This window comes from Nuphar pumila, chromosome 13, assembly GCF_984573655.1.
Source record: "Nuphar pumila chromosome 13, dmNupPumi1.hap1.1, whole genome shotgun sequence".
NCBI classification, from domain to species: Eukaryota; Viridiplantae; Streptophyta; class Magnoliopsida; order Nymphaeales; family Nymphaeaceae; genus Nuphar; species Nuphar pumila.
In genome coordinates, this window is record NC_143261.1 from 76,252,092 (window position 1) to 76,277,421 (window position 25,330).

The 25,330-nt window shown below is 36.6% G+C and overlaps 1 protein-coding gene across 1 annotated transcript in view; it reads left to right on the forward strand.

Annotated features, from left to right (window-relative positions):
- Positions 1 to 25,330, forward strand: part of LOC149818772 (uncharacterized) — a 35,283-nt gene that overhangs the window by 4,231 nt on the left and 5,722 nt on the right. Inside the window, exons 3-4 of the mRNA XM_089985706.1 lie at positions 21,687 to 21,825; positions 22,784 to 22,845. Of these exons, the coding sequence (XP_089841832.1) occupies positions 21,687 to 21,825; positions 22,784 to 22,845 (201 nt within the window). The remainder of the gene's footprint in view (positions 1 to 21,686; positions 21,826 to 22,783; positions 22,846 to 25,330) is intronic.

Consider the following 25,330-nt stretch of genomic DNA (forward strand, 5'->3'; position numbering starts at 1 on the left):
AGCGCAACACATATCTACCGAAACAAATATGATTGCCATGATAAGATACTCCTTTCATTCTTCCTCTATGTTGGACAATTTCATTTTCAATTAAAAAGATACCCTTGAGATCTCTTGAGATTTTTTTGGTATTTGTGGGCAAAGGAAATTATGTGTAAATCTCTTAAGAAATTGTGTTGCCAATGTTTTCCCATCATCAACATTGACTATTGTTTCATGATAGTTCCAATTATTTATAGAAACCAGGCTTTCACCTATAAATGTATTTTGTTTTGTTTCAAGAGAAAGGAATCATTTTCATTTTTATGATTTCAAATGATTGGATTGTGCAAAGTTAGGCCATAAAGGCATGCAAGGAAGAGAGGAAGAAAGGGAGAGAATGATAGCTTTCATTAGAAAGAAACCCAAAACGAGAGAAACACATAAAAAGAGAGGTCAACCCTCTTGGGCTCACTGCAAGACAAATTGTGTTGACCCCATAACTACCTGACAATTTGCAACATTACCCCTAATAAACAATAATGTGTGAAAGGCAATAACAGAAGGTTAGTACAAAAGGCAAGTAATACATGTTATACAAAAATGTATTACACTATTCAACACTCCCCCTCAAACTTAAGATGATGCTAAGGGATTCATCCCAAGTTTGGAAATGAATGATTGAAAGTGTAATGGAGCTAGGCTATTAGTGAATATATCTGCAATATGATTTCCTGAGCTCACATGCTCTAAGGAAATAATACCAATACGTTTTTTTGGTAAAGTGACAATCTATCTCAATGTGCTTGGTCCTCTCATAAAACTCTAGATTATTTGCAATGGAGATAACACTCATCAAGGTTGTAAGTATCGTATTGTTACCCGTATCAGTCGGGCCCAAAATAAGATATGTATTGTGTCATATCGTAAAAAACCATAATATTTTAATAAAAAATTCAAAAATTTCAAAAAAATCATGAAAATTTATTTTTAACAAAAATTATAAAAAAATCATAACACGTAAAACAACGATGAATTGCACAAATTACAACCATAAAATCACATATGAAGCATTTGTGTCTCTATAAGCTACATAAGACATCATCAAGCATCAACTATCTCACAAGAACAATGCAAAATATTAAATATCTTGCAATTAAAAATATGTTACAAGACTCATATTGTAACGACCCCAACTCATACCCCTTAAAAAGTGCAGAATTTTTTTTTAAACCATTGCGAAAATATTCCCAGAAACCCGAGGCCTTTACAGTTTCACTCACAATTGGATAACTCAACCAACCATAAGGGATCTTACATTTATCATCAATACCATAGCAAGCTAAATTTTATTAAATAAATAAGAACAGTCTCGAGACAATTGCATGAGAAAAATCAGAGTGCATGAACAATTTATTTTAAAATAAAAAATAAAAAAAAGCAGAGCTACGCTGTCCATTTGTGAAGTTGTCTAGCAAACGTTTAGCAATCGTAGCTCTCCCAGAAACGAGTCACTTCATCGATCCTCTGAGACTGCAAAAAACATAGATGTAGGGGTGTCAGAAATCCGAAGAATTCTGTGTACGAATCCCTCTAATGAAATAAATGAGTCTAATGAATACAGATAAAAATTCATGCAATATTTTAGAGGAAATGCATTTATTACAGATTCATAATTTAGGCAAGCATATAATTAACATGGAGCAAATGCTAAACAAGAGAAAACATCTTATATCAACAGGGAACATTAACCAAGCATTAAAGACATGCTATTATGCAAAAGAAAACACATATCATGCAGTCATCCATATATCATAAGTAAATATGCATGATCTAGTGCATAATAGGAATATGCATGACTTCAGTACAATTCTTGAGTGAATTATTATCTTTTATTAGAGTTTCCTTTTCGCGTGCATGTCCATATTAAATGTACACAATTAAGTTTCTCTTTTTAATTACCGTTGCCCGCGGATACACCAAACGGGTAAGATTTTTCGAGGTCAAGTATGATTTCCAGAGTAACTTAACACACAAGTTGTATTTTACTACTGGGTTCCAAACTTAGCCCTTGATCGAATCACCTTTAGAACATTAGACCTCAACGTCTAATGTCGAGACACTAAGGACATCCACATCCTATAGTGCCACTTTCTTGGTATACCAAAACAACAACAGTGTCTACACACCACCCCCAAGTAAAGTGGCGGATTCTCCCTAAAATCGTGGTCAGGAGAAAGAACCTCAATATCGGGTTCAGGAGTAATCAATAATGCACACAGAGTTTTTGTATCCTCGTGGTCCCTCAAAACCAGAACTCTAAGATTCTCATTCTAATGACGGAAGATCTCAGAACGTATATTACACTGTTCTTTTATGTTTACTTATTAATAATCAATTCTTTAATTTGCAAATTCAGTATGCAAACAAAGACACAAACTCGCATATTCTCCTGTGAGAACCATCACGAGACTACCGCTTGCTGAAAAACATAGAACAGTGCAATACAGTGCATCAATATTAATGTGATTTTTGCGATGCATTCAAAATAAATAAAGAAGAGCAAACCAAGCTCGAGGCTCTTGAGGCCTGTGATGATTCATTCGATCATCGATACACCATATGCAAAAATCATAACGTACAATATATGCAATGATGTCAACATGCCTCCAAACGCACATTCATATATACCAATTTAACCAATTAACAATGTGCATGAAATATAACATTCACATGCATGTGCTCACCATGTAAGTACATGTGCTTTTATGAAACCATTCCATAAACATGCTTTCATTCACGAATCACCTCAATTTAGACAAGTGAACACTCATGCATTTGAGTACAATATACAACACACATCAATTTCATGTATGCACATGCACTTGAAACAAATTTCATAAAGCATAATAATTAAGCATGTCACATCAGTTTAAGCTTATGAAACTTTTCATTCATAACATGTATTAACATCAACATGCATGTACGTAACCAAGAACTAGAAATTTAACATGCATACCAAATGTCTAATTCCATATTTAAATAACATCAAGTATTATATAAAATTTTTCTTAAAGTTGGCTTATCAAGCCTAGCCGTCCTTATTGACTAGGGTTCAGCCCCGATCCAGCTGACCCCAAACAGGTCATCCACCTGTCAAACCAGGTCTTCTTTTAATCTTTAAAACTTTGTTTTCAAACAAAATTATATTTCATACATCAAAATTTTCTTGTGTGTGAAAATAGGCCAGCACCCATGATATAAATTTTTTTTTATATAACACAAACAGGCCAGCACCCAACCGACCCAGTTGGTTGGCCCTGACAGGGTGCTGCAAGGCCCAGGCTGGGCCTGTGCACCACCCGCCACAGGTTGCCAAGGGTAGGCAGTCAGTCGAGGTCCACTCAACTGGCTGCTAGCCATCCCAAACAACTTTTGGTTTTCCAAAAGTTTTATTTTAAAAATCACTCTTTTTTTTTAAACAGCAGGCTGCCCTTCCATACCCGAAATCAGCACTTTGCCTAATAAAGATAAGCACATGAACTGTATGCAGATCTTGAAAATCTTCAGAAACCAAAACCCAGTGTAAGTAGGTTCATCCAACCATTACATTGTTTGTCTATGCATAGGTTCATCTGTACATTAAAATTCTCACAGTGCACGTGTGGCATCATGAATCCAGCTACTGTTCTTGTGTTCCTGCTCAGCCTCTTTTGTTTTGTTCTAGACATGCACAAACACTGGCAGCCATACCCTAACAGTTTTGGCCTTTGTGAAACAAAAGGACAACCATATGTTTAGTCCTTTTGGACACTTATTTCCTTATAATGATTTATAATATTAAAAAAATATCATTGATATTTTCAGAAATTCCAAAGTTACTCTTTCTTCATTTCAATTTAGTCCTCATAAAACAGTGTAGTCGTGGCTAAGGAAATCAGCTACAATTGAGTACTACAAATCTAAAAGCCATCTCTATCTCTATGCTTAACAACCTCAATAATTTTTCTTCTATGGACTTAGCCTCCCAAAATATCACTCTAAGATTCATCAATAATAAATACACAAAAAAACATCTCCAGCTTTTTGTTAACCCTTGGAAAATGCAGACTTTTATGCTATGTTCTACCACATCCAGTTATGACATTCTTATACAGATTTTTTTTTTAGAAGATGCAGTAGGCTGCCCAGCCGAGAGGCCTGTCGTGAACAGGCCTGACGAGGCTGCACCCCAGCGGTCCAAGTCTGGCCGGATCTGGCCAGCCAAGAAGGGCTCGGCTGGTCTGCCGGCCAGACCATGACACCCAATGCAAAAACAGCATACTACTGCTGTACATAATTTTTTTTTTTGTCGAAACACCCAGCCGAACCAACCCAGCTGACAGGGCCATGTCAGGGCCGATTGCCCAGCCAGCAGTAGGGGGCTGGGCTTTTAGAAAACCAGATTCTTAGAAAACCCTGTATACTTGTAAATATAGATTCAAATAAGGCATTAATGTGCACGCAAGCAAGACTGCATTATACATGTAATAGACAGATTTTCAACACATGCTTAAGTATGCATTTTTGCATTCACATGAGCATATACTTCCATTACTTGTAATATGCATATTCCAGCAGCAATTATGAATGCATATCATACTCACCACCCTACAAATATCCAGATTTACCACTATGCAAATTTTAAAAGATGGATGCATACATATGGAATACTTTATTACATGCTTTCATGAATCTACCAGTCCATCACATGGACCACCCAAGGAAAATCGACATCTATCAAAATAAGATCTAAAAGTACACTTATACAACAAATAAAAATTATGTTTTAACGTAAACAGAAATTTATTCTAAAGAAAAAAAGAAAAGAACCACAAACACATGCATGGAAGGGGATCCATGAACCCTCATCCGTGTATTTTAGAGTAATCACATGGATCTATTCTTTTACCATAGATTTACACCAAGGTATTGCATGGAAATCGAATCGGTAATCGATTTCTCACTTGCTTCAAGAGAGGAGACCCGTACCTTTGCAAAAATTGAAACAATGAGAAACAATGGTGGAAAAGACTGGATGGGCTGGAGAAGAAGGCTCCTCTTTCTTCCTCCTCTCTCTCTCTCTCTTTCCTTTCCCCCTTTTTATCTTAAATAGAGAGAGAAGGAAGGAGGTGACGCCCCCCCTTCTCCAGCCCTCTCTAAATGGCCTGGAGAAGGAGAGTTTCCAAATAGTGGGACTCTCCTCAAGTTTCTAAATTTTTCAAAATTTCTCTTTGTTGACCTTTTTTCAAAGTTTCCAAATTTCTAAAAATCCTTCTTATGTCTTCTTAGGTAAGTATGATGACTCTTTTAAGAAGTCCTAATCAGCCCTAAATCAAATTTTTGGAATTAATAAAATTTAATTAATTAATTATTAATTACTTAATAATTATCTAAAGGCTTCCAAAAATAGCCAAATTAATTTATGAGACTTATTAACCTTATTTAACTCTAATTTAAAGCTTGTTATTGAATTTAAAGCTAGAAAAACGTTGGGCATGTATTTGGATTAGGGTCTGGGTCCAAGATCCAAATCCAACTTCAAAAACCCAAATAGATTTTGGACTGGACCAAATCCAGATTAATATGGGTCTTGGTTAGAGTCCAGATCCATATTAATTTGGATCAAATCTATTAGATCCAATCCGATCCAAATCCAGATCTAGTTCGACAAACTGCTTCCTTTTTGGAAAAATGCGATTTTCGGTCCAATCGGAACTCGAATTCAAAAAAGTAAAATATTGTTGTGCTCAGAATTTCGAGACGCATCCAACGACATATTACACGAATATCAAATTTTGAATTTTTCTCGAAAATAACCTGAATTTCGCTTGAATTTAAAGGTAAAAAATAAAACTCTTTCTTACGCTTCGATTGGCTCGTCTCGACCTTGTCGATGAGACCTGGGCCAAGCCCAGACTCAAAAGCATCGGTGAAAAATTGAGGTTCAGACGATTTTTCTCTTAGACTTAGCCAAATTTTCGGCAAAATCAGAAAATGACTAAGTACGAAAATACACGATATTACACATACTTTCATATTACATAAAAAAAAATAAAATAACCAAGTTTTTAAATATTTAAGTATTAAATAACCAAGTTTTTTGAAAATACAACTTCAAACATTATTATTTTCTTCTTTTCCTCTTTTGACATCCACATTGTCTCCAATATATATGGACTCTTCATCATTTACCTCATATGCACCTTTCACGTTGATTTACTTAATGTCTTTTTCATTCAAAATGCATGCTTCTTCTTTAACCCATGCATCCAATACATCAAAAATTTTCAAACTGATGGGATCAAATTGTTCTTTGTGCCTCCTTGATGATAACTTTTTTATTTGCCTAAGAAGATGACATAAAAAAATTAAAATTAGTTGGGTTTTGTATGATATAAAAAAAACTTTAAATAAACACGTGAAAATGGCAAATAAACATTATAATTGTATATACATTTGCCTCGGTCATTGAGTTTTTTGTACTCCAATCTATTTCTTCTTTTTGTATGGATTTCTTAAAGATGCTTCAGTTTCTCTCGCATTCACTTGCACTGCACGTTTGACTAAGAATGTGAATGGCAAAAGCTCTCAAATTTGGAACATCACTTTCAAACCCGGTCCACCATATATCTGAAAAAAAAATGAGAAATCAATAAGACAATAACAAATACAATCATACAAAATATCATAACTGAATAACAATATGGAATTAAAATTGAAATAGACAAAATCAATTACCTGGACGCATTGTGACATGGTTTCACACTGTTGCAGGTCTTCCCATATCATACAATGCATTATCATAAATTTTAATTTTTTATGAATTTGATTTTGAATACCATAATCAGGGATCAACCTTTCAATGCAATTCAAAAGTCTTTTGTTCACTTCTTTGTCCATTTTAAACGTAGGGGAGTATCTAAATAGAAGATTTAAATAATATGTTGCAGCATGAAGAGGTTAATGAAGTTGCCCCCCCGTCCGCCTATGATTAATGATATTTCATATAGACATGTACAAACTTTTCTTCTCAATCAAATTATCTCTAATGACCTCTTTTGCCTTTATCCATAGCCTCATATAGATAGCCATAACTAATTTGTCTTCATTGTCAACCAATCAAAGCACCATTACCAAAGGTGTAGTGATTCTCAACAACTTTATAGATGAATCCCAAAATTCGCTTCTTAATACAATATCTACAATTTCTCTTGGCTTTTTTTTTGTGTATGGAGATATGCATTCCACTCATCTGCCGAAAACATTTTTTTAGTGCAGTTCTATTTTTTATTAGACTTTGCACTGTCAAAAAAATCGTAGCAAATCTAGTAGCTATTAAGACGTGACGTTCTGAAACTGGATCCAGATCCAAATTGACGTGTTTGGGTGTTATGCCCTTTATATAATGCCCCTTGTATTTAATGTTTTTATTGTTGCCCCTCTTATGTAAATTTGTCTTGAATATTAATCATGGGTATTATTAGTATGTATTCTAATGTTGATATAAAAGTAACCCACGACTCATGAGGTAGGTGTGAAGTTCATTTGTTGTAACCTTCTTCTCCTTTCTCTCACCTTGATCAAAACCTAGTAATGGTTTTGGGTTCTCTTTATTTTAAAAAAAGGGCAAAGAGAAGGAAAATTCCATTTTTGGTTTTCCCTCACTTCTTAAATTTGTTTGGGTTTCTTCCCTATTTCTTTTAATTGAGACTTTCTTGGATTTACATTAAACCCTTCTTTTCTTCTTTTGTAAATTGATCTCTCCTAACTGTTTTCGATATATGCTGCTAGCAATACATACTTTTCGTTATCGTATCTGATCTACAAAAAAAAACACAAACAGATTTGCGACTGAATTTTCAGTTTATTCTTTTACGCAACAGCAACAACCCTTCAAATTTTTTTTGTCTATTTCCTTTTGCATCTTACCTGTTATGTATTCCTATTCTTCGGTCCTCTCAGCTAGTTTTCTTAACCATCTAGTTTTTGAAAAATGGACTACTTTAAACTTTCTTACTTGGAAAAGACAAATAATTCCTTTCATCCAAAGCCAAAATCTTTCTGGACACCTCGATGGGTCGGTTAAGATCTACCAAAATTCATTTTGCGGGAAGAAAATGATGAAAAAGGAGTTGTTGTCGCTATAGTACATGTTTGGAATTCAGATTATACTTCTTGGATGAAACATAATCAAACATTTGTTGCTTATATCACGTCCACTCTATCACAGGTCTTAGTGACTATTCCTTACGACTGCACAACCATGGAGCTATGGGCTAGGCTTATGCAAACATACTCACAGGTTTCAGAGCCAAGAATTATGGTTTTGAAGAAGAAATTCTTGAATCTTAAAAGGGGCTCTTTGTCAATCATGGAATACCTTAATAAGATGAAGGAAATTATAGATCAACTTGCGATGGTCGGTTATGAGATACTCGATAAGGATAAGATACGACAGGCCCTCAATGGACTAGGGCCCGAGTATAATGTTTTTTATACCACCTTGTTTGATGCACTGCCCACGTTCGAAGCTTTGTGTCACAAATTGCTTTAGTTTGAGATGAATTCGGCAGGTATAACTAAAAGCTCCTCAGCTGTAGTGGATACTCATAATGTACTCATGCCGAGTACTCAATATGGGAGAGGAAGAGGAGGCATGCGAGGAGGACGAGGAAGAAATCATGGAGTTGTGGAATGCTTCCACTTCCCAACACTCCTATTCCTTATCAAGGCAGGAGAATTCCCACATGTTATATTTGCAAGAAGTCGGGTCATGTTAAGGCCAACTATTAGTTTAAAGATGACCCAAGGTACTCTAGAGGCAAATTCACAAGAGAAAAATGCATTAAGTAAATCAGGAGGATCAAGGGAAGAACAACATTTACTGATTGACAAGCAACTTTTATTGGCCACCATTACAGGGCTGAATTTAAACCAGAATGATCAGGGAGTTTGGTATGTGAACTCAGGAGCAACAAATCATATCACTGGGGATGAAGGTAAATTTAAAAACTTGGCTTTTTACTTTGATAGAGATAGAGTTATTACTGGAGATGGAACTCGTCACCCCATCACACACATTGGAAAAGTTTTTATTCTCATTACAAATTCTAATCTTCACTTGTCAAATATATTTTTTGTTTTCAATATAAAAAAAGAATCTTGTTTCTATTTCTAAACTTGATGATACCAATTCTTGTGTTATGTTTACTTCTGTTTATGTTAACGATCTTCACATGAAGAGGACGTTTGTTGAAGGAGAAAGACGGGAGAATATGTATCTCTTTAAAGAAAATCCATTGGTTTGTGTTTCGATAAGTCTGCTGAAAAGTCCAAAAGCTCTTATTCTCCTTGTTTTGTAAATGAGTCGGAGTCAAATCAACCAAGTGTCTGCCATAGTCGCCTAGCGCATTGTAATATGGCTTTTGTTAAGAAGCTTGTTTCTAGTGGTTTAATTTCTTGGTCAAGTTTGAGTCAAGAGTCAAATAATAAAATGTCCCAGTTGTCAAGTCTCAAAAAGTCATGTACTGCCATTTGTTTCTACTAATAAAAGAGCTTTTAAATTGTTCATTCTGATATATGGGGACCGGCTTTCAATACTTCTTCATCTGGGAGTCGATATTATGTTACCTTTATTGATAACTATTCTAGATATACTTAGATATATTTTATGAAGCACAAACATGAAGTTTTTAAAATCTTTAAAAACTTTCATGCTCTGGTTCGTAATCAGTTCTCCCTACTCATTCTTAATTTCTAGTGTGATGGTGGGGGTGAGTACTCTTCGAATGACTTTATTGAATATCTTAAAGAAAATTGAGTCAATCCGATAGTATCTTGTCCCCGAACACCTTAGCGAATAGGCTTGATAAGAGAAAACACATACACATAGTAGGGAGTGTTTTTGCCATGATGCATGAAGGATGTGTTCCTTTGTTTCTCTAGACGGGAGCCTTTCATACAACCGTTCATATAATTAACATGTTGCCAATGAAGGTGCTCCAGCACAAATCGTCGTATTGTGAACTATTTGGACAACATCCTAATTATGATTATTTAAAGGCATACGGTTGCACCTGTTATGCCTATATCGATGTGTGTTTGAGAACTAAGTTTGACAGGAAAGCCTATATTTGCAAGTTTGTTGGATATGCTTATGACTACAAAGGGTACAATTGCTATGATGTTGAAAACATGTGCATCAATATTTCGAGAAACATTGTTTTTTATGAACTGAATTTTGACTTTAAGAACAAGTCTCAAAGTATACAGTCATATCCAACTCAACTATATCAGCCTTGGTTAGATGATACTTTGTTTCTCATGGAGTTGGCTGCAGAGAATAATGAAGTTGGCGATTCAGAAGACCGAATAGAGGAGTAGATTATTATAGGACAACAAATCAACAGAACAGATTCGGTAGATGGGAGGTTCAAAAGAATTATATACAGCTGCAAGGGTTGAAATGCACCAGAAAATTGTTTAGAATAGGGAACCATTGAATTGCCAGATGACCAAAACACCCAAACAACTAGAAGATCCAAAAGAGTACATCCTATTGATCAGTGGGTGAGTTATGGGAACTTTAGTATCGAGCATCAAACATTTTTAATTGTTGTCTCCCAACATCAAGATGATCGACCCTACAACCAAGCCTCAAAATCCAACAAATGGATTGAAGCTATGAATGAAGAGATGCAAGCATTGTATGAGTGTAAAACATGGGATGTTGTATGGCAACATGGAAAGGTAAATAGCATGAGTTGGATTATGAAGAAATATTTTGTCTGGTTGTAAAAATGGGGACTATTAGAGTTATTTTTTCATTAATGTGGATCGTGGTTGGTTTCTGAGCCAACTAGATGTTAAAAATGCCTTCTTACATGGAGACTTCATAGAAGAAGTGTACATGGAACAACCATAAGAATATAGCCTGATACTGGTTATGGCATTTTCCATGGCCTGAAAATGAAAGAAATTTGCCGCATTGAAAAGAATGCCGAGATCATAGAACCATCTCTCAACCAAGACATTGCCTGCTCGACTAAATGTTGAGGAGTCATAGAAGTACGAATGTCGGGTTTCACCCCATAGGCAGTCCTAGGAGGGAAAAAACTCCTAATAGAAATACTAGTTCTAGTTCTACTTCTTCTTGAAGAACTCCCTCCTCTCTTTTTTGTGCCCGCGACACTACTACTAGTATCAGTCACATGTTTCCCTTTCGCTGTAGAACTTCCTACTTTTGATTCTATGCTAAGGGTTGTAGGATCAGAAGTAGGGAGCTCATCTTTGTCATACACATTCTCTCAGGGTTGCGCATACCCCATTTTTGTTTCACTCATCTTGTATTCTAGTCTTTTTTCTCTCAGGCCAATGATTAATTGTTGGCATTGCCATTTCACGGCATCCGGCAAATTCTTTGACATGCAGGCCGTAACATTGAGATATGTCTCGACTAAATAATGCTTTAATCGAGAGATACAACCCGAAAAATATTATGGCAATAGTTTCACTCGATTTTCAATCGGTTTTCACTCATTACTTGAGTGCCCCATTGCATTGTCAGATCATTTGTTGTCATCTTCCCAAAACAAAACTCAATAAGAACTAAATAATAGAGTTTTTTTACCTTAACCCACTTTCTTAAGTGAAAAAATGGTGGAAATGTACTCTTACTTGAGCAAACCTCAAAAACCCTCTCCTTTGTGCACAGATCAGCCCCCACACCGCTCTCACGATTCCTATGGTGCGTGAATACCCTTCTAATGGCCTCTACACAAATGAGGAAGTTGGCCCTTAAGAGGTCTTTAAAATCCAAAAAATAAAAAACAAGTTTTGGCCCTTTTTAAGGTGATATGGTATGATACACTCAATATGGATACGATACACCAAAATCTGCATCACAACAAGCTTTAAGATTTGTAGAAGAGGATACAAAAAGAACATCCCATAATGCATGATATCTCTGACATAGTGAACTATCCTGATAACAACAATAAGATGAACAGATGTAGGTGAGTTCATAAACTGACTGACAATGTGTACAACATATGTGATATGTGGCCTATAAATAGTCAAGTAGGTAAGTCTCCCAACTAAGTGCCTATACACGATTGGATCTTCCAAAACCTCTCAATTAGTTGCTCTCAACTTTGCATTTACTTCCATTGGAGAAGTTACTTTCTTGGCATCTTCTGCAAGTCGAGCTTTCACAACAAGTTCAGTTGCATACTTGTGCTGAGACAAATACAACCCCCTCCTAGATTATGCAATTTTCAGACCAAGAAAATACTTAAGATACTAAGGTATTTCATCTTAAAAACATTAGCTAACCTCTTATTTTTATTTATTTGATTCATTAGAGAGACCTGTACGCAGGATTCTTTGGATTCTGACACCATATTTTTTGTGTTTTTCGCAGCCTCATATGCCTAGTGGGGTGACCTACTTCTGAGAAGAGTCACGAGGGGACCACACGACTACGTGACAGATTCTTTAGATGGCTTGGATCTTTCCTTTTGTCTTTTTTTTGCTTTCTTTACTTTCATTTACTTATGTTTCAAACTCTTTACATTTGAATAAATAAAGTCTGGTTTGATTTTGGTTTGGTATGAAAGATGAGTGTAAGATCTCTTGTGGTGGTGGTGGTTGTGTTTAACTGTATAGGCCCTAGGTCTCTGGGATTGTTTCCGCACTTGTTTTAAAAAAAAAATACATTTTTAAGGGGTATGAGTTGGGGTCGTTAGAGTCCCAGTCTTTTGTGCCAAATTCTTACATCTTTCTTTTCTACAAAATTACAAAAAGATTGTTTTGGCAATTCAAGATTGTCCATAACATAGAGGTCTCTTCTTCTATGGCTTTGCTCAATCGGTTTCTCAGACTGAAGATTCTGTATTAGACAATCATTAGATAATAAAACTATTTTGCAACCATAGTCCGCAATTTGAGAAACCGATAGGAGGTTTAAATTTAATTTTGGTACTACTCTAATATTTGGTACGTGAAATATAGGTGTTTTTTGATAAATACCAAAAGTTTTGATTTTTAAAGTGGTGCCAACGGCAGTGGAAACATAAGAATCATTGGAGTTAAACTTGCTTTTGGATAATATAGACTCATTAGGGGTCATATGAAATGAAGCAACCGAATTTAAGATCCAAGAGGTTTTACCATGGTTGTCACTTGTCGATACGGCAGCTTCCGAATATGAGAAAGATTGAGCTTTGAACATAGGTTGCAAAGCCTTCATCAATTGAGCTAAGGAGAGCGAACGGATACATTTGGAGTCATCTACTTTACTCCTTTTTCACCAAAGCCACTCTTTTATCTTCTTTATAATCCTCCTTTCTTTTGGGACAAAAATGTTTGATGTGTCCTGGTTCATAGCAATGGTAACAAATAATTTTTTCACCTTTATTTGACTCATGATCTGAAAGAAAACGCACCTTTTTGGTATCTGGCTCTTCTGCTGGTTGCTGGAAGGGAGAGGAGGGAGAACCATAGCAGCAGATCAATAAGCCTCCAATACACTTGCCCTATTTCTTTACGTGAACTTATAACCACCAGGGTCTGAGACTCTTTAGTCCAGACCCGATATTATAAAGATAGAGATACGGGTCCAGATCTGGACCCGTATATGCATGCAGTCCAATCTTAATAGTCTCCCTCAAGTTGTGCATGGTTTTGTATCATGGACAACTTGCCTTTTAAAAACCAAAAATGGACGCTAGTAAGTCCCTTAGTAAACAAATTTGCCACTTGATCAGTCGTGGGAACATAGGCTGGTTCAACTTCTCTATCTTTCACCTTTTGTCGAACAAAGTGTTGATCAATTTCTATATGTTTGGTACGACTGTGATGAATGGGGTTGAGGGCAATTTGTATGGCACTCTGATTATCACAAAAGAGATTAGTAGGCATAATAAATTCTCTGATCTTAGTCAAAAAATGTCTCAACCATATAGCTTCTGCAGTAGCAGTCGCCATAGACCGATACTCAGCTTCTGTACTGGATCGTGCAACCGCATGTTGTTTCCTGCTAGTCCATGCTATCAAGTTTCCGTCAAGAAAAACACAATACCCAGAAACTGATCGTCTGTCATATGGATCTTCAGCCCAATCGGCATATGTGTAAACATCCACTCGATGTCGCTCTCCTTTGAACTTGGACTGATTATAGACTAGGCCATCTCCAAGAGTTCCTTTTAAATATCGAAGAATTCTCTTAACAACATTCATATGCTATGTTCGTGGGTCATGCATGAATTGTGACACTTGGTTCACGGCATACACAATGTCTGGTCTGGTGAAGGTGAGGTATTGAAGCATACCAACGAGACTACGATACTGCCTGGAGTCTTTATATGGTTCCCCATCTTGAGAACTGAGCTTGTGATTTAATACACTAGGAGTGGATAGTGGTTTACAATCTGTCATGCCTGCTTTTTCCAATAGATCCAAGGTGTATTTGAGTTGAGTTAATGAAAGAGATTCATTCTGTCTATCCACTTCAACTCCCAAGAAATAACGCAAGACTCCCAAATCTTTCATTTTAAACTGCCGACTCAGTAAGTCCTTGGTGACTTCTATGTGTTCATCTGAATTTCTAGTAATAATAATGTCATCCACATATATAAAAATCAAGGTACATACCTTACAGTCACAGAAGATAAACAATGAATGATCGAGATGGGAACAAATGAAACCATATCACTGAACTTTGAGGCAAAAACTGTCAAACCAAGAATGAGAAGCCTGCTTTAACCCATAAATGGCTCTTCGTAGTTTGCAAACATGTGTGCTGGGGTTGTGTTCTGCATAGCCAGAGGGTTGTTCCATGTACACCTCTTCTTTCAGGCTACCATGTAAGAATGCATTTTTGACATCAAACTGACTGAGAGTTCATCCATACTGAACCGACAAAGACAAAATTAGTCGAATAGTTCCCATCTTGACCACAGGACTAAAAGTCTTATCGTAATCTTGCCCATATTCTTGGGTGAAACCTTTTGCCACCAACCTTGCCTTGTAGCGCTCGATGGATCCATCAGGTTTGTACTTTATTTTATAGACCCATTTAGACCCTACAACATTTTTGTCTGATGGTCTAGGAACAACCTTCTAAGTTCCACACTCATGTAAGGCTCTCATTTCCTCATTCATGGCTTCAACCCATTTAAGTGTCATAGACGCTTGTGCAAAGCTAATAGGTTCATCCTATTTTTCAATCTGAGAGAGGAACAACTGTAACTCTGTAGAGAAGTTGTTATAACTAACCCATCTTTCAATAGGATGACGAATCCTTTTAGGTCTTCTAGGTTGCACATCAGTTCGCTGAGCATTATCTTTATTTCGTCGTACATAGACAGCTCCTTGGAACTTGGCAACATCTGAAACGGCAGGCATAGTGTCCTGGGTATTTGGTGATTCTTCCCTTTATAAACACACATCGGTTTTACTTTGTTCAAACGATATAGAATGGCATGAGGAAGTATCTAGGGTGGCCATTTGATCGAATACCTCAGCAGCAAGCCACGGTTGATAACCGTCACCAACTACGTTATGTTCTTCTATCCTTCCTGAGCTCTCGGTATGGGTCTCATCAAACACAACATTCCGTGAGACTCTGATTCGATGGGCAGTAGGATCGTAGCAATGATAACCTCTGTACTGATCAGCATAACCAACAAACTTACATTTGTTTGCCTTGTTCTGAAACTTGTCACGTTGGGAATTGTCAATATGAACGTAACATACACAGCCAAACACTCGTAATTCATTATAATCAGGGTAAGTCCCAAAGAGTGTAAAATAAGGAGATTGGTTTGCAAGCAATTTCATGGGTAGTCGATTTATGACGTACACAGCAGAATGAAAAGCTTCAATCCACAAGCTTAAAGGGACATTAGTACCATGTATCATGCTCAAGGCATTTTCTACAATATGTCGGTGTTTTCTTTCCGCCACACCATTTTGTTGGGGTGTGTGTGGACAAGATATTCGGCGATTTATTCCATTATTCTGGAGAAATTCAGTAAATTCCTTTGATAGATACTCTCCCCCACCATCACATTGAAAATGTTGGATTTGAGATGCAAATTGATTACTAACTAAGGCACGAAATGCACGAAAAAACTTGAACACTTCAGATTTGTGTTTCATAAAATAGATCCAAGTATACCTGGAATAACTATCAATAAAGGTGACATAATAGCGACTACCCGACAAAGAAGATTGTGGGGCAGGTCCCCAAACATCAAAATAGATAATTTTAAAAGGCACAGAAGCTCTTTGATTTATTGAGTGAAATGGAAGAACATGACTCTTACATAAATGATAGTTGGGACAAAGAGAAATATCAGACTCATTATTTAAACTAGACTGTGGAACAAGTCCACTAGACACAAGTCTTTCAATGAATGAACGATTACAATGACCCAAATGACGATGCCAAATGTCTGGATTATTACACTGAGACAAACTAAAACAATCTTTGAATGATATTGGCTGAACTTTCTGTGACTTTATTGGAGTGGCACAAGCAGTATGAGACTCCTTGAGGACATACATATTTCTTTGTCGTTCTCCTTCAACGAGCATCTTCTTCGTGAGAAGATCCTTGACACAAACAGGAGTAAATTTGACAGAAGAATTAGTATCATCAATAAGTTTAGAAACAGAAACAATATTTTTAACAATACTGGGTGAGTGATAAACATTTGATAAAAGAAGTGATGAGTTTGGGAGTGGAAGAGAAATGTTTCCAACATGAGAAATAGGATGGAGGGCACCATCTTCAGTTTTAATACGTAATTTACCATGATAAGGAATGAGTTGAGAAATCTTACCGGCATCACCTGTCACATGTGCAGCAGCCTCAGAGTCAATGTACCAAGTTCTCTGCTCAGTCTGCTTAAAACTTAACTCAGAAAGGGCATAAATCAAGAGATTCTTCACAATCTCATTTTCATCCCTTGCTTGTCCTCTAGTGGAAGCCCCAGTACCATTAAATTTGCCTTTGTTTTGCAGATTATGCCAGCAATTTGCCTTAATGTGCCCTTTTTTATTACACTGAAAACACGTTGGTATATGTCTAGAGGACTGGTTCACTGGAAATGAGTTGGATGACATGTTAGGCGTGGGGAGTAATCCACGACCTCCTTGATTACCTCTTCTCTGTCCCCGTCCACCGCGAAAACCTCCACGTCCTTGTCCTGCCACCATACCTGTGACGAGAACCTCATGATTGCTATTTTGAATCAGCTCCTCACCTCTAATAGTAACTTCGTACTATAGTAGTTTCGCCCGCATATCATCAAAGTTAGGCAATGAAGGAAGGCATAGAAGAGAGGTGACCAACATGTGATAGTCAGGTCCAAGACCATTCAACGCTTGTTGAACTTTTTCTTTGTCAGGAATTACACAACCCACCATCGCTAATTGATCTGTGATGCTCTTGACTTTGTTCATGTATTCTGTAACTGATAAATTGTCTTTCTTTAGGAGCTGAAACTCTCTTTTTAAATGAAGAATCCTAGCCTCTAAAATCTGTGAATAGGTTTGTGCTAGTATCTGCCACAGTTCTCTAGTTGAACATTCATCTGGAATGGCCACTAATACCTCTTGAGAAAGAGTAGAGGTAATGTAAGCCACGATAGCCTAATCTTTTCTTTTCCATGTGGTAAACTCTGGATTGCGAACTAGTTTGTTAGAAACCTCGCCTTTATCATCTCGCTCTTCCTGCAGAATGAACTCAAATGGTGCATGGATTGTTCCATCAAGGTGGCCAGAGAGGTCCAAACTACGAATGAAAGGCAAAATTTGCCTTTTCCAGGTCAAGTAGTTGGAATTATTCAATTTCTCATATATGAGTTGGCCAAGAAAACTGGACGAAAGTGATGGGGAATCCATGAAGACAAGACGAGTTGTCTAAGGAGAAGAACACAAGTTGAATAAAAGAAATGTAAGAAAAATTGCTCAGCAAAGCCATGACCCAGACTTGTTCGTTCCTTTTTTTTTTTGGGGGGGGGGGGGGGCAATCTTGATATATTTCTTCAGAAATGATTTGCAGAAATCGAGATCAGGAACAATTACAAATATGGTCCAAAAAACAACTCGTGCTTTGGGATATATGCTTTGACTAAAAAAAAAATAGCGTGAATGAACGATATATGCACCTCTGATTTGGAACAAAAATCAGATATAGAGCGAGAGCAGGGGGAAATATGCAAGAAAGGAACAGCCTTCTGATTTTACGCAATCAAAATCAATATGGGGTTCAGACGTTAAGATCTGATCTGAATGATCAGATCAGACGTTAGCGTGGCCTGTTGGAAATTATCAAATCTGAATGATCAGATCTGAACAGATTAGGTAATGAAATTAACGTGGCTGGTAACGATAGAAAGAAACTTGTTTAGGGAAATAAGAAGAAAAGAGGGGAAATAAGGTCAGCCACGTTTAGGGAAAAGAAAAGAAAAGAGGGGAAATAAGGTCACGTTTAGGGAAAATGAAGAAAAGAGGGGAAATAAGGTCGGCCACGTCCTTTTTCTTTTTTGTGTGTTAACTCTCACAGGATCAAGGGAAAGGGGGGCACGATTGGGTACGATCAGAAAAATCAGAGGAGAATTGAATCAGAGAAGAAAATGGGATTTTTTTTTTGTTAACTCGCAAGGGACGATCAAAGAAGAAGCAGAAAGGTTGGTGAAATTGGACCTAGTTGTTAGACTTCGACCTGCTCTGATACCATGAAAGAAAACACACCTTTTTGGTATTCGGCTCTTCTACTGGTTGCTGGAAGGGAGAGGAGGGAGAACTACAGCAGCAGATCAATAAGCCTCCAATACACTTGCCCTATTTCTTTACGTGAACTTATAACCACCAGATCGGGTCGGGTCTAAGACTCTTCAGTCCAGACCCGATATTATAAAGATAGAGATACGGGTCCAGATCTGGACCCGTATATGCATGCAGTCCAATCTTAATATAATCACCCTTTTTTTCATAGTTGTTGGGGTTTCTTCCATTCTCATTTCTTACAAAATGAGGTGGTTTATAACTCTTCGTATGGTTTTCGGGCTTTGACATAGCAAGCACGGATTCTTTATCCTTAGAAGTGGATGGCCTTTTCAACCTATTCTCTTCCATAGTTAATTCTTCAAGAGTTTCAACTATGGAAGGAACACCTCCTCTATGAAGTAAAGCGGACTTAGTTCCTTCAAATTCGGGCCTAAGCCCATTTATGAATTGATAAAAATGCTCCACTTTGATTTGATTTTTGTAGAGCTCAATATCTTGTGGGCAATGTCACTTTGGCTCAAGAAGAGCCGATTCATCCCAAAGAAGAGAAAGAGAGAGAGCATTGTAGTATTGTCTTATGCTCATCTCCCCTTGAGTCATAGTCCTCACTTTATTTTGGACATTACATATATGCGCAATATCCTTAAGACTATACATGTCTTTAAGATATTTTCAAGCATCACTAGCGAAGTCAAGCTTGGTCAAACTAGAACATTTGTGAATGTTCACACTATTGATGAGTGATCCAATGATTTTGGAATGACCCATCCTCCATTATTTTCATCTTTTCTCATATTCGGAAACAACTTTAACCATTTCTTCTCTTTGAAGCGCAATTTCTTTTTCATTTTCCAACTTTGTAAGGATGAGCTTAGGCTCCTTGTCGGTGCCGTCAACCAATCCCCAAAGCCCTTTTTTCATATCTTATGTTTTACTATGGATGTCCACATCACATAGTTTGTGTCAGTTAGGCGTATGAGTATGGAGACAATTACTTCCCTTTCATTCTCTATTTACAACAAGCGAAAATAAAACACGAGAGAAGATGAGAAAGAGTGGAAGAAAGAAGAAGGAAGTGATACAAGGCCTTTTTTGGAGATGGTCCGCTTTCCGATGCAACGATCGGAATTTTCCCAAGTTCAAGATCCTCCTTTTGATCACGACCTTCTTTCTAACAAACGTCTTTTGGAACACCAAAGCTTTGATACCATGTAATGAAGTGGATTGAATCCGATACACATGCAAGAACATGCAAGAGCACTCTTTCAATCAAGTGGAATGCTTAATTGAATCACCGAACCACCCACACAAGGGTCTAACAAATTAATATTGCATATATTCACTCAAGAGAGTGTATAAAAAATACAAGGCCTTCAAGGCCAATTTATAGAGCAAGAGAGGGCTGTTGGGGCAGCCCAATGTGACTGTTGGGCTTCTCCCAACAGTTGGAATTCTAACCGTTGGGAGCAGCTCCAGCAGTCATATTGGAGCTGCTCCCAATGACCCAAAAAACAATAAAAGGAAAAAGACAAAAAACAAAAAAGAAATAAAAGAAAAAATAAAAAGAGTTGTCAGCCCCTATTGGGCTGATGCCTATTACAGTGAAAGTACCAAAATACCTTTGATGGGTATTTCAGTTTACAACCATTAAACATACATATACATATATGTATACATGTATACATATATATACATATATGTATATGTATACATGTATACATATATGTATATGCATACTATAACATATCTTAACAATGGCCATATATGCTCAAATATAAAACCACGTCACACGTAGACACCCAAGAACTTCATTAGAACACTACCAAATCGAGCTATATCAACCCAAAATCAATTTTCACAAGCTTACTAAAAAAAAACCATAAACAAAACAAATTGCAGGATTAAAACCTACTCAAATGATTACAGTCATCAGATTTTTCAAATCTGGACTTGAGGGCGGAAACAGAAAATCCTTACAAAATTCGCAGAAAATCCAAAATATCTCTGATTGAGCCGATTCTTGATTCAATGAACCTCTAAAAGCATTCTCTACTGAACTCCTACCTTAGCCAACACAGCCCTCACCAGCGACTACAGCGATGCTGACCTCAGCAACAAGGCACAAATCCTGAGGCAGTGCACCAGAATGAAAGCTCCAGAGCACCTTCCTTCACTCGCTGATAGCTTTACCAAGATTTCACAATGGCTCTGTTGCCATGTGCAAAGTTAGGGCATAGAAGCATACACAGAAGAGAGGAAGAAAAGGGGAGAATGATAGCTTTCATTAGAAAGAAACCCAAAACAAGAGAGACACATAAAAAGAGAGGTCAACCCTCTTGGGCTCACTACAAGACATTGTGTTGACCCCATAACCACCCAACAATTTACAACATTACCCCTAATAAACAATGATATGTACAAAAGACAATAACAGAGGGGTAGTACAGAAGACAAGTAATACATATTATACAGAAATTTATTACACTATTCAACATGGACTATATATAGTACTTCCCTGAGCTTGAGAACACCTTTTCTGTCTATTAAATTGATGTGGGGCAGAAGCCATGAGATTACCTGGGAATCCAATCACCATTTCAACTCTTGTTCAAGAACTCTGTCATTGTTGTAAGTTACCCTCACTAATTGCCTATTAGCTTGTCTTCATTATTGATTTGTCTAGGTATACTTCCCAATATCAACACATTCTTTGTTAATTGTGGAAGTCTTGATGAATTTCAAATATCAATTTTGTGTTATGATCTTTGTTGTTTTTATCTTTTCATCTATACTTCTATATGTGCTTTTTTCTCCTTTGTCTGTTTGTTTGGAATGTATCCTTATCATGTGGATGTTACTCGCTAAAGGTATAGAGAGAACCGAAATGTTAGTATGGGTGCAGAAAAGTGGTTGGACCTTGAGTTGTGGAACTCAACACAAGACTGCTTCAGAGTCTTAAAATCACGTGGTTATCGAATTGCAACAGCTCGTGTTGGACCTGATGTGGTATTAATGCTCTACAATATACATCTTTTTTATTATGTTTTTTGTTATTTCACCATGATCTTTAACTTATTTTTCAATCTATGTGGATTGAGGTTTGTGTGTATCTTTTGACATATTGATTATGGAATAATTATTAACTTTTACAATGTGAGAAAATTTTGCTAAAAGTACAGAGAAGTTGCATATTTCATGTTTGGTTGTACCAATAAGGTTCTTATTATTTGCAATAGTATTTTTTTTTATTGAATGTGATTTAGCTTTCCCATTTATATGTGGAAAATTGCCAATTTTAACCACTGAATATTGAAGAATTACATAATAGTGGGGGGAATTTAGGAAGACATCTTACTTATGATACTTAAAACCGATCCAATCAAATCCACATGAAAATCATCAACTAAGTGTTCCAAAAATGTTATTTGAGTGCATAACTGGAGAATAAAGGGTCACAACTAAGTTGTGGCATGCATTATGGTGGTTGGCCTGATTCTGATTATTCAGGGTAAATAAAATATGCAGTATGCACTGTGCTTTAATAATATATTCATGTTCAATCTTCAACTCTGCATTTGTTGAAGATGAAACTTACAGGCAGGCTGTTGTGGTGTTTAAGTACTAAGCTTTTTTAAATGACTTGCTGCAAAGTTTTATTTTCCTATCTTTGTTTTCATCTTTTGGCTGCTTATGGATTTGCTTGATTGTTCAACATGGATGTTCATGCATTTCATTTTCTGTCTGTTTCTTATTTCTCTATAAGTAATTAGTTGAATCCAGCCACGATTTATGATCTAAATTGGGAGCTGAAGTCAGTAGATACAAATCAAAATCTAACCAAGCTTTGCATAGATTGACCAGTTAGGACTCTTACCTAGATTCAGATACAGCCTGATATGTGTACCTGTGCATTAATCACAGATTTTTTATTTCTGATGTAATATTCTTATTGCAAATCATGCAGGTATCCATCCATGACATAGATTGGACTATTCCAACTGCTGTAGTTGTTGGAAACGAGCATAGGTAAAGGCCGTTCAGGGTTTGAATGCTAATATTGCTTTCTGCTAAGGTTAACCTGACTTCATTACCAATGATGGATCTAGAAATTCCAACATTTACCGTTATGAAATCTCCTTTGATTGGGTTTTGTTTTCATTTATGGTAAATATCTTGTGACAGTGGAAAAAAATGAAAGAGGGAAGGCATAGAAATAATATTTCTAAAAAAATTATTGTGTTAATTAAGTGAAATACAAGGAATTAGAAAGCTTTGGAAAGATTGTGGCCAAGAACAATGAAAGGAGAAGCAGCAATATGATAGGAAAATCTGGACGCTCAGTTTTCTGGATTTTTTTCTTTTTATATACTATTGAGAATGTCTTGGTATCATGTAACACAGAGCTCACTTAGCATGTGTGTCCCGTGTTGACATGGCACAACATTGGACACTATAGTGACAAAAGTTTAAAATGGCAGAACAATACAGCCAAGTTATCATGAGAGTGATTTTTTTCTTCATGTTTTTATTGTCAAAAATAAATAAATTAAAAAAATTTAGGAACAAAATATGCAAAAGGAACAACAAATAGGAAATGCATAAAAATAAAATAAACCTTTTTCCTGAGATATAGCTGATATATAAATGTAAATCAAACAATATTTTGAAAACATTGTGTCAGTTTGACTTAAAATGGCAACCAAAGTATCACTTTTTTTTTGTGATATTTCAAAATATTTGTCGCTACCATGACATTTCTTGGACATAGTCAAACTAATGTTAAACAGAGTCAACACTGTTAAAATGTAAAACTGTACATATATGTATATATAATAATATTATATTATTATATATATATATATAAATACATTTTTAATTTCTTTCTTTTCTGTATTTTTTTCCTTTATTTTTATTTTTTGTCTTTATGTCATCTAGTTCAGTTTGAACTAGAATGACTGTTGCTAGTCAAGTCCTGTCCAGACTTGACTAGCAATAGAGCTGTTGGACTGACACATTCCAACAGCTCTAAATAGAGCTGTTGGACTGTGCCCAACAGCTCTATTGAGTCCTCTTTCAGCTGTGTATATAAAGGGGTGCAGCCCCTCTTGTATTTCACTCCAATGCTTCTTAAGCAATTGGTTTTTCATATCAATAAAGAATACATTTTTATTTTTATTTTGTTTCCAGTTATACCCTTTTTAAGGGTTATGCTTTAGTGTCATTCTTGACACTTGCTCTTGTTAATCAAAGCTCGTGTTTCGAAGATCCCCATTTCATTTCATGGTATCAGAGCCGCGGAAGTACTAAATCTTGAGGAAAAGCTGCCTCGGTTTCCGTGCCCGTTTGCAAAAGTGTTCGCCACTTGAAGAGAAGTGTTTTATCACTTCATTGGAGAAGATTTCACATCTTGTTGTATTGTTTTTTTTTCTTTCTTTCTCATTTTCCTTCTTGTTTCTCTTCTATCCCTATTCTTTCTCTCCTTGTAATCGATGGATGACAATGATAAAGTCACCATCATGCCTATGAAACTAAGCGATACGAACTATGTAACATGGGCTTCAATCATGAAGCACCATATATGGGGAAAAGGCTTATGGGGGATTGTGGATGGTTCCGATTCGGAACCTAAGCTATCTCTTACTAAAAAGGAGGGAGATAAAGACATCCCTCTATCAGAAGAAGAGAAAATCATGGCTATTGCCTCATACGAGAAGAAATGGAAAGAATGGAGAATATCTCATGCGAAGATAATGTCATGGCTTATCAATAGCGTTGACATTAAAAAATGCTCAAGTCTTGCCAAATTTGATCATGCCGATAAGGCATGGGAATACCTTAAGAATATGTATTCCCTTAAAGATATTGCACACGTGTGCAACCTCCAAGAAAAAGTTCGAATGATGACACAAGGAGACAAAACTATTCGTGAATATTACAATGGGTTGTCCGAACTTTGGGAAGAACTTTCCCTTTTAGAACCAAAGTGGCATTGTGCCGAAGACATCGAGCTTCGTCAGAAACAACTCGATGTTGAACATTTTTACCAGTTTATCACTGGATTAAGGCCGGAATTTGAAACCACTAAATCGGCCCTACTTCACCGGGGAAAAATTCCTTCTATTGTTGAAACTATTGAAGAGTTAACAATGGAAGAAAATCGTCTCCGGAAAGGTTCTTTAAAAATTGAAGATGATTCCGTTTTAGCCGTGTCTAGACCAGGGAATCATGTTCGATCATATAGGCCTCCTCACTTTAACCGACAAAATGGTGACTATGATAAGAAAAAAGTTATTTGTCATCACTGTCATGAACCGGGACACTACAGGCCACAATGTCCCAAATTTAAGGAGCTAAGAGAAAAAAGAGCTGCAATTGCTGGATCGGAGCCTAAAGATCAGGATGCACCAGTTTCCCTGGCCCAACTAATGGAGATCCTTCAGCCTCTCATCAAAGGTGCCTCTTCCTCATCTGAAGCTTCAACCGGCGCAGCAGCCTCATCTTTTTCTGATTT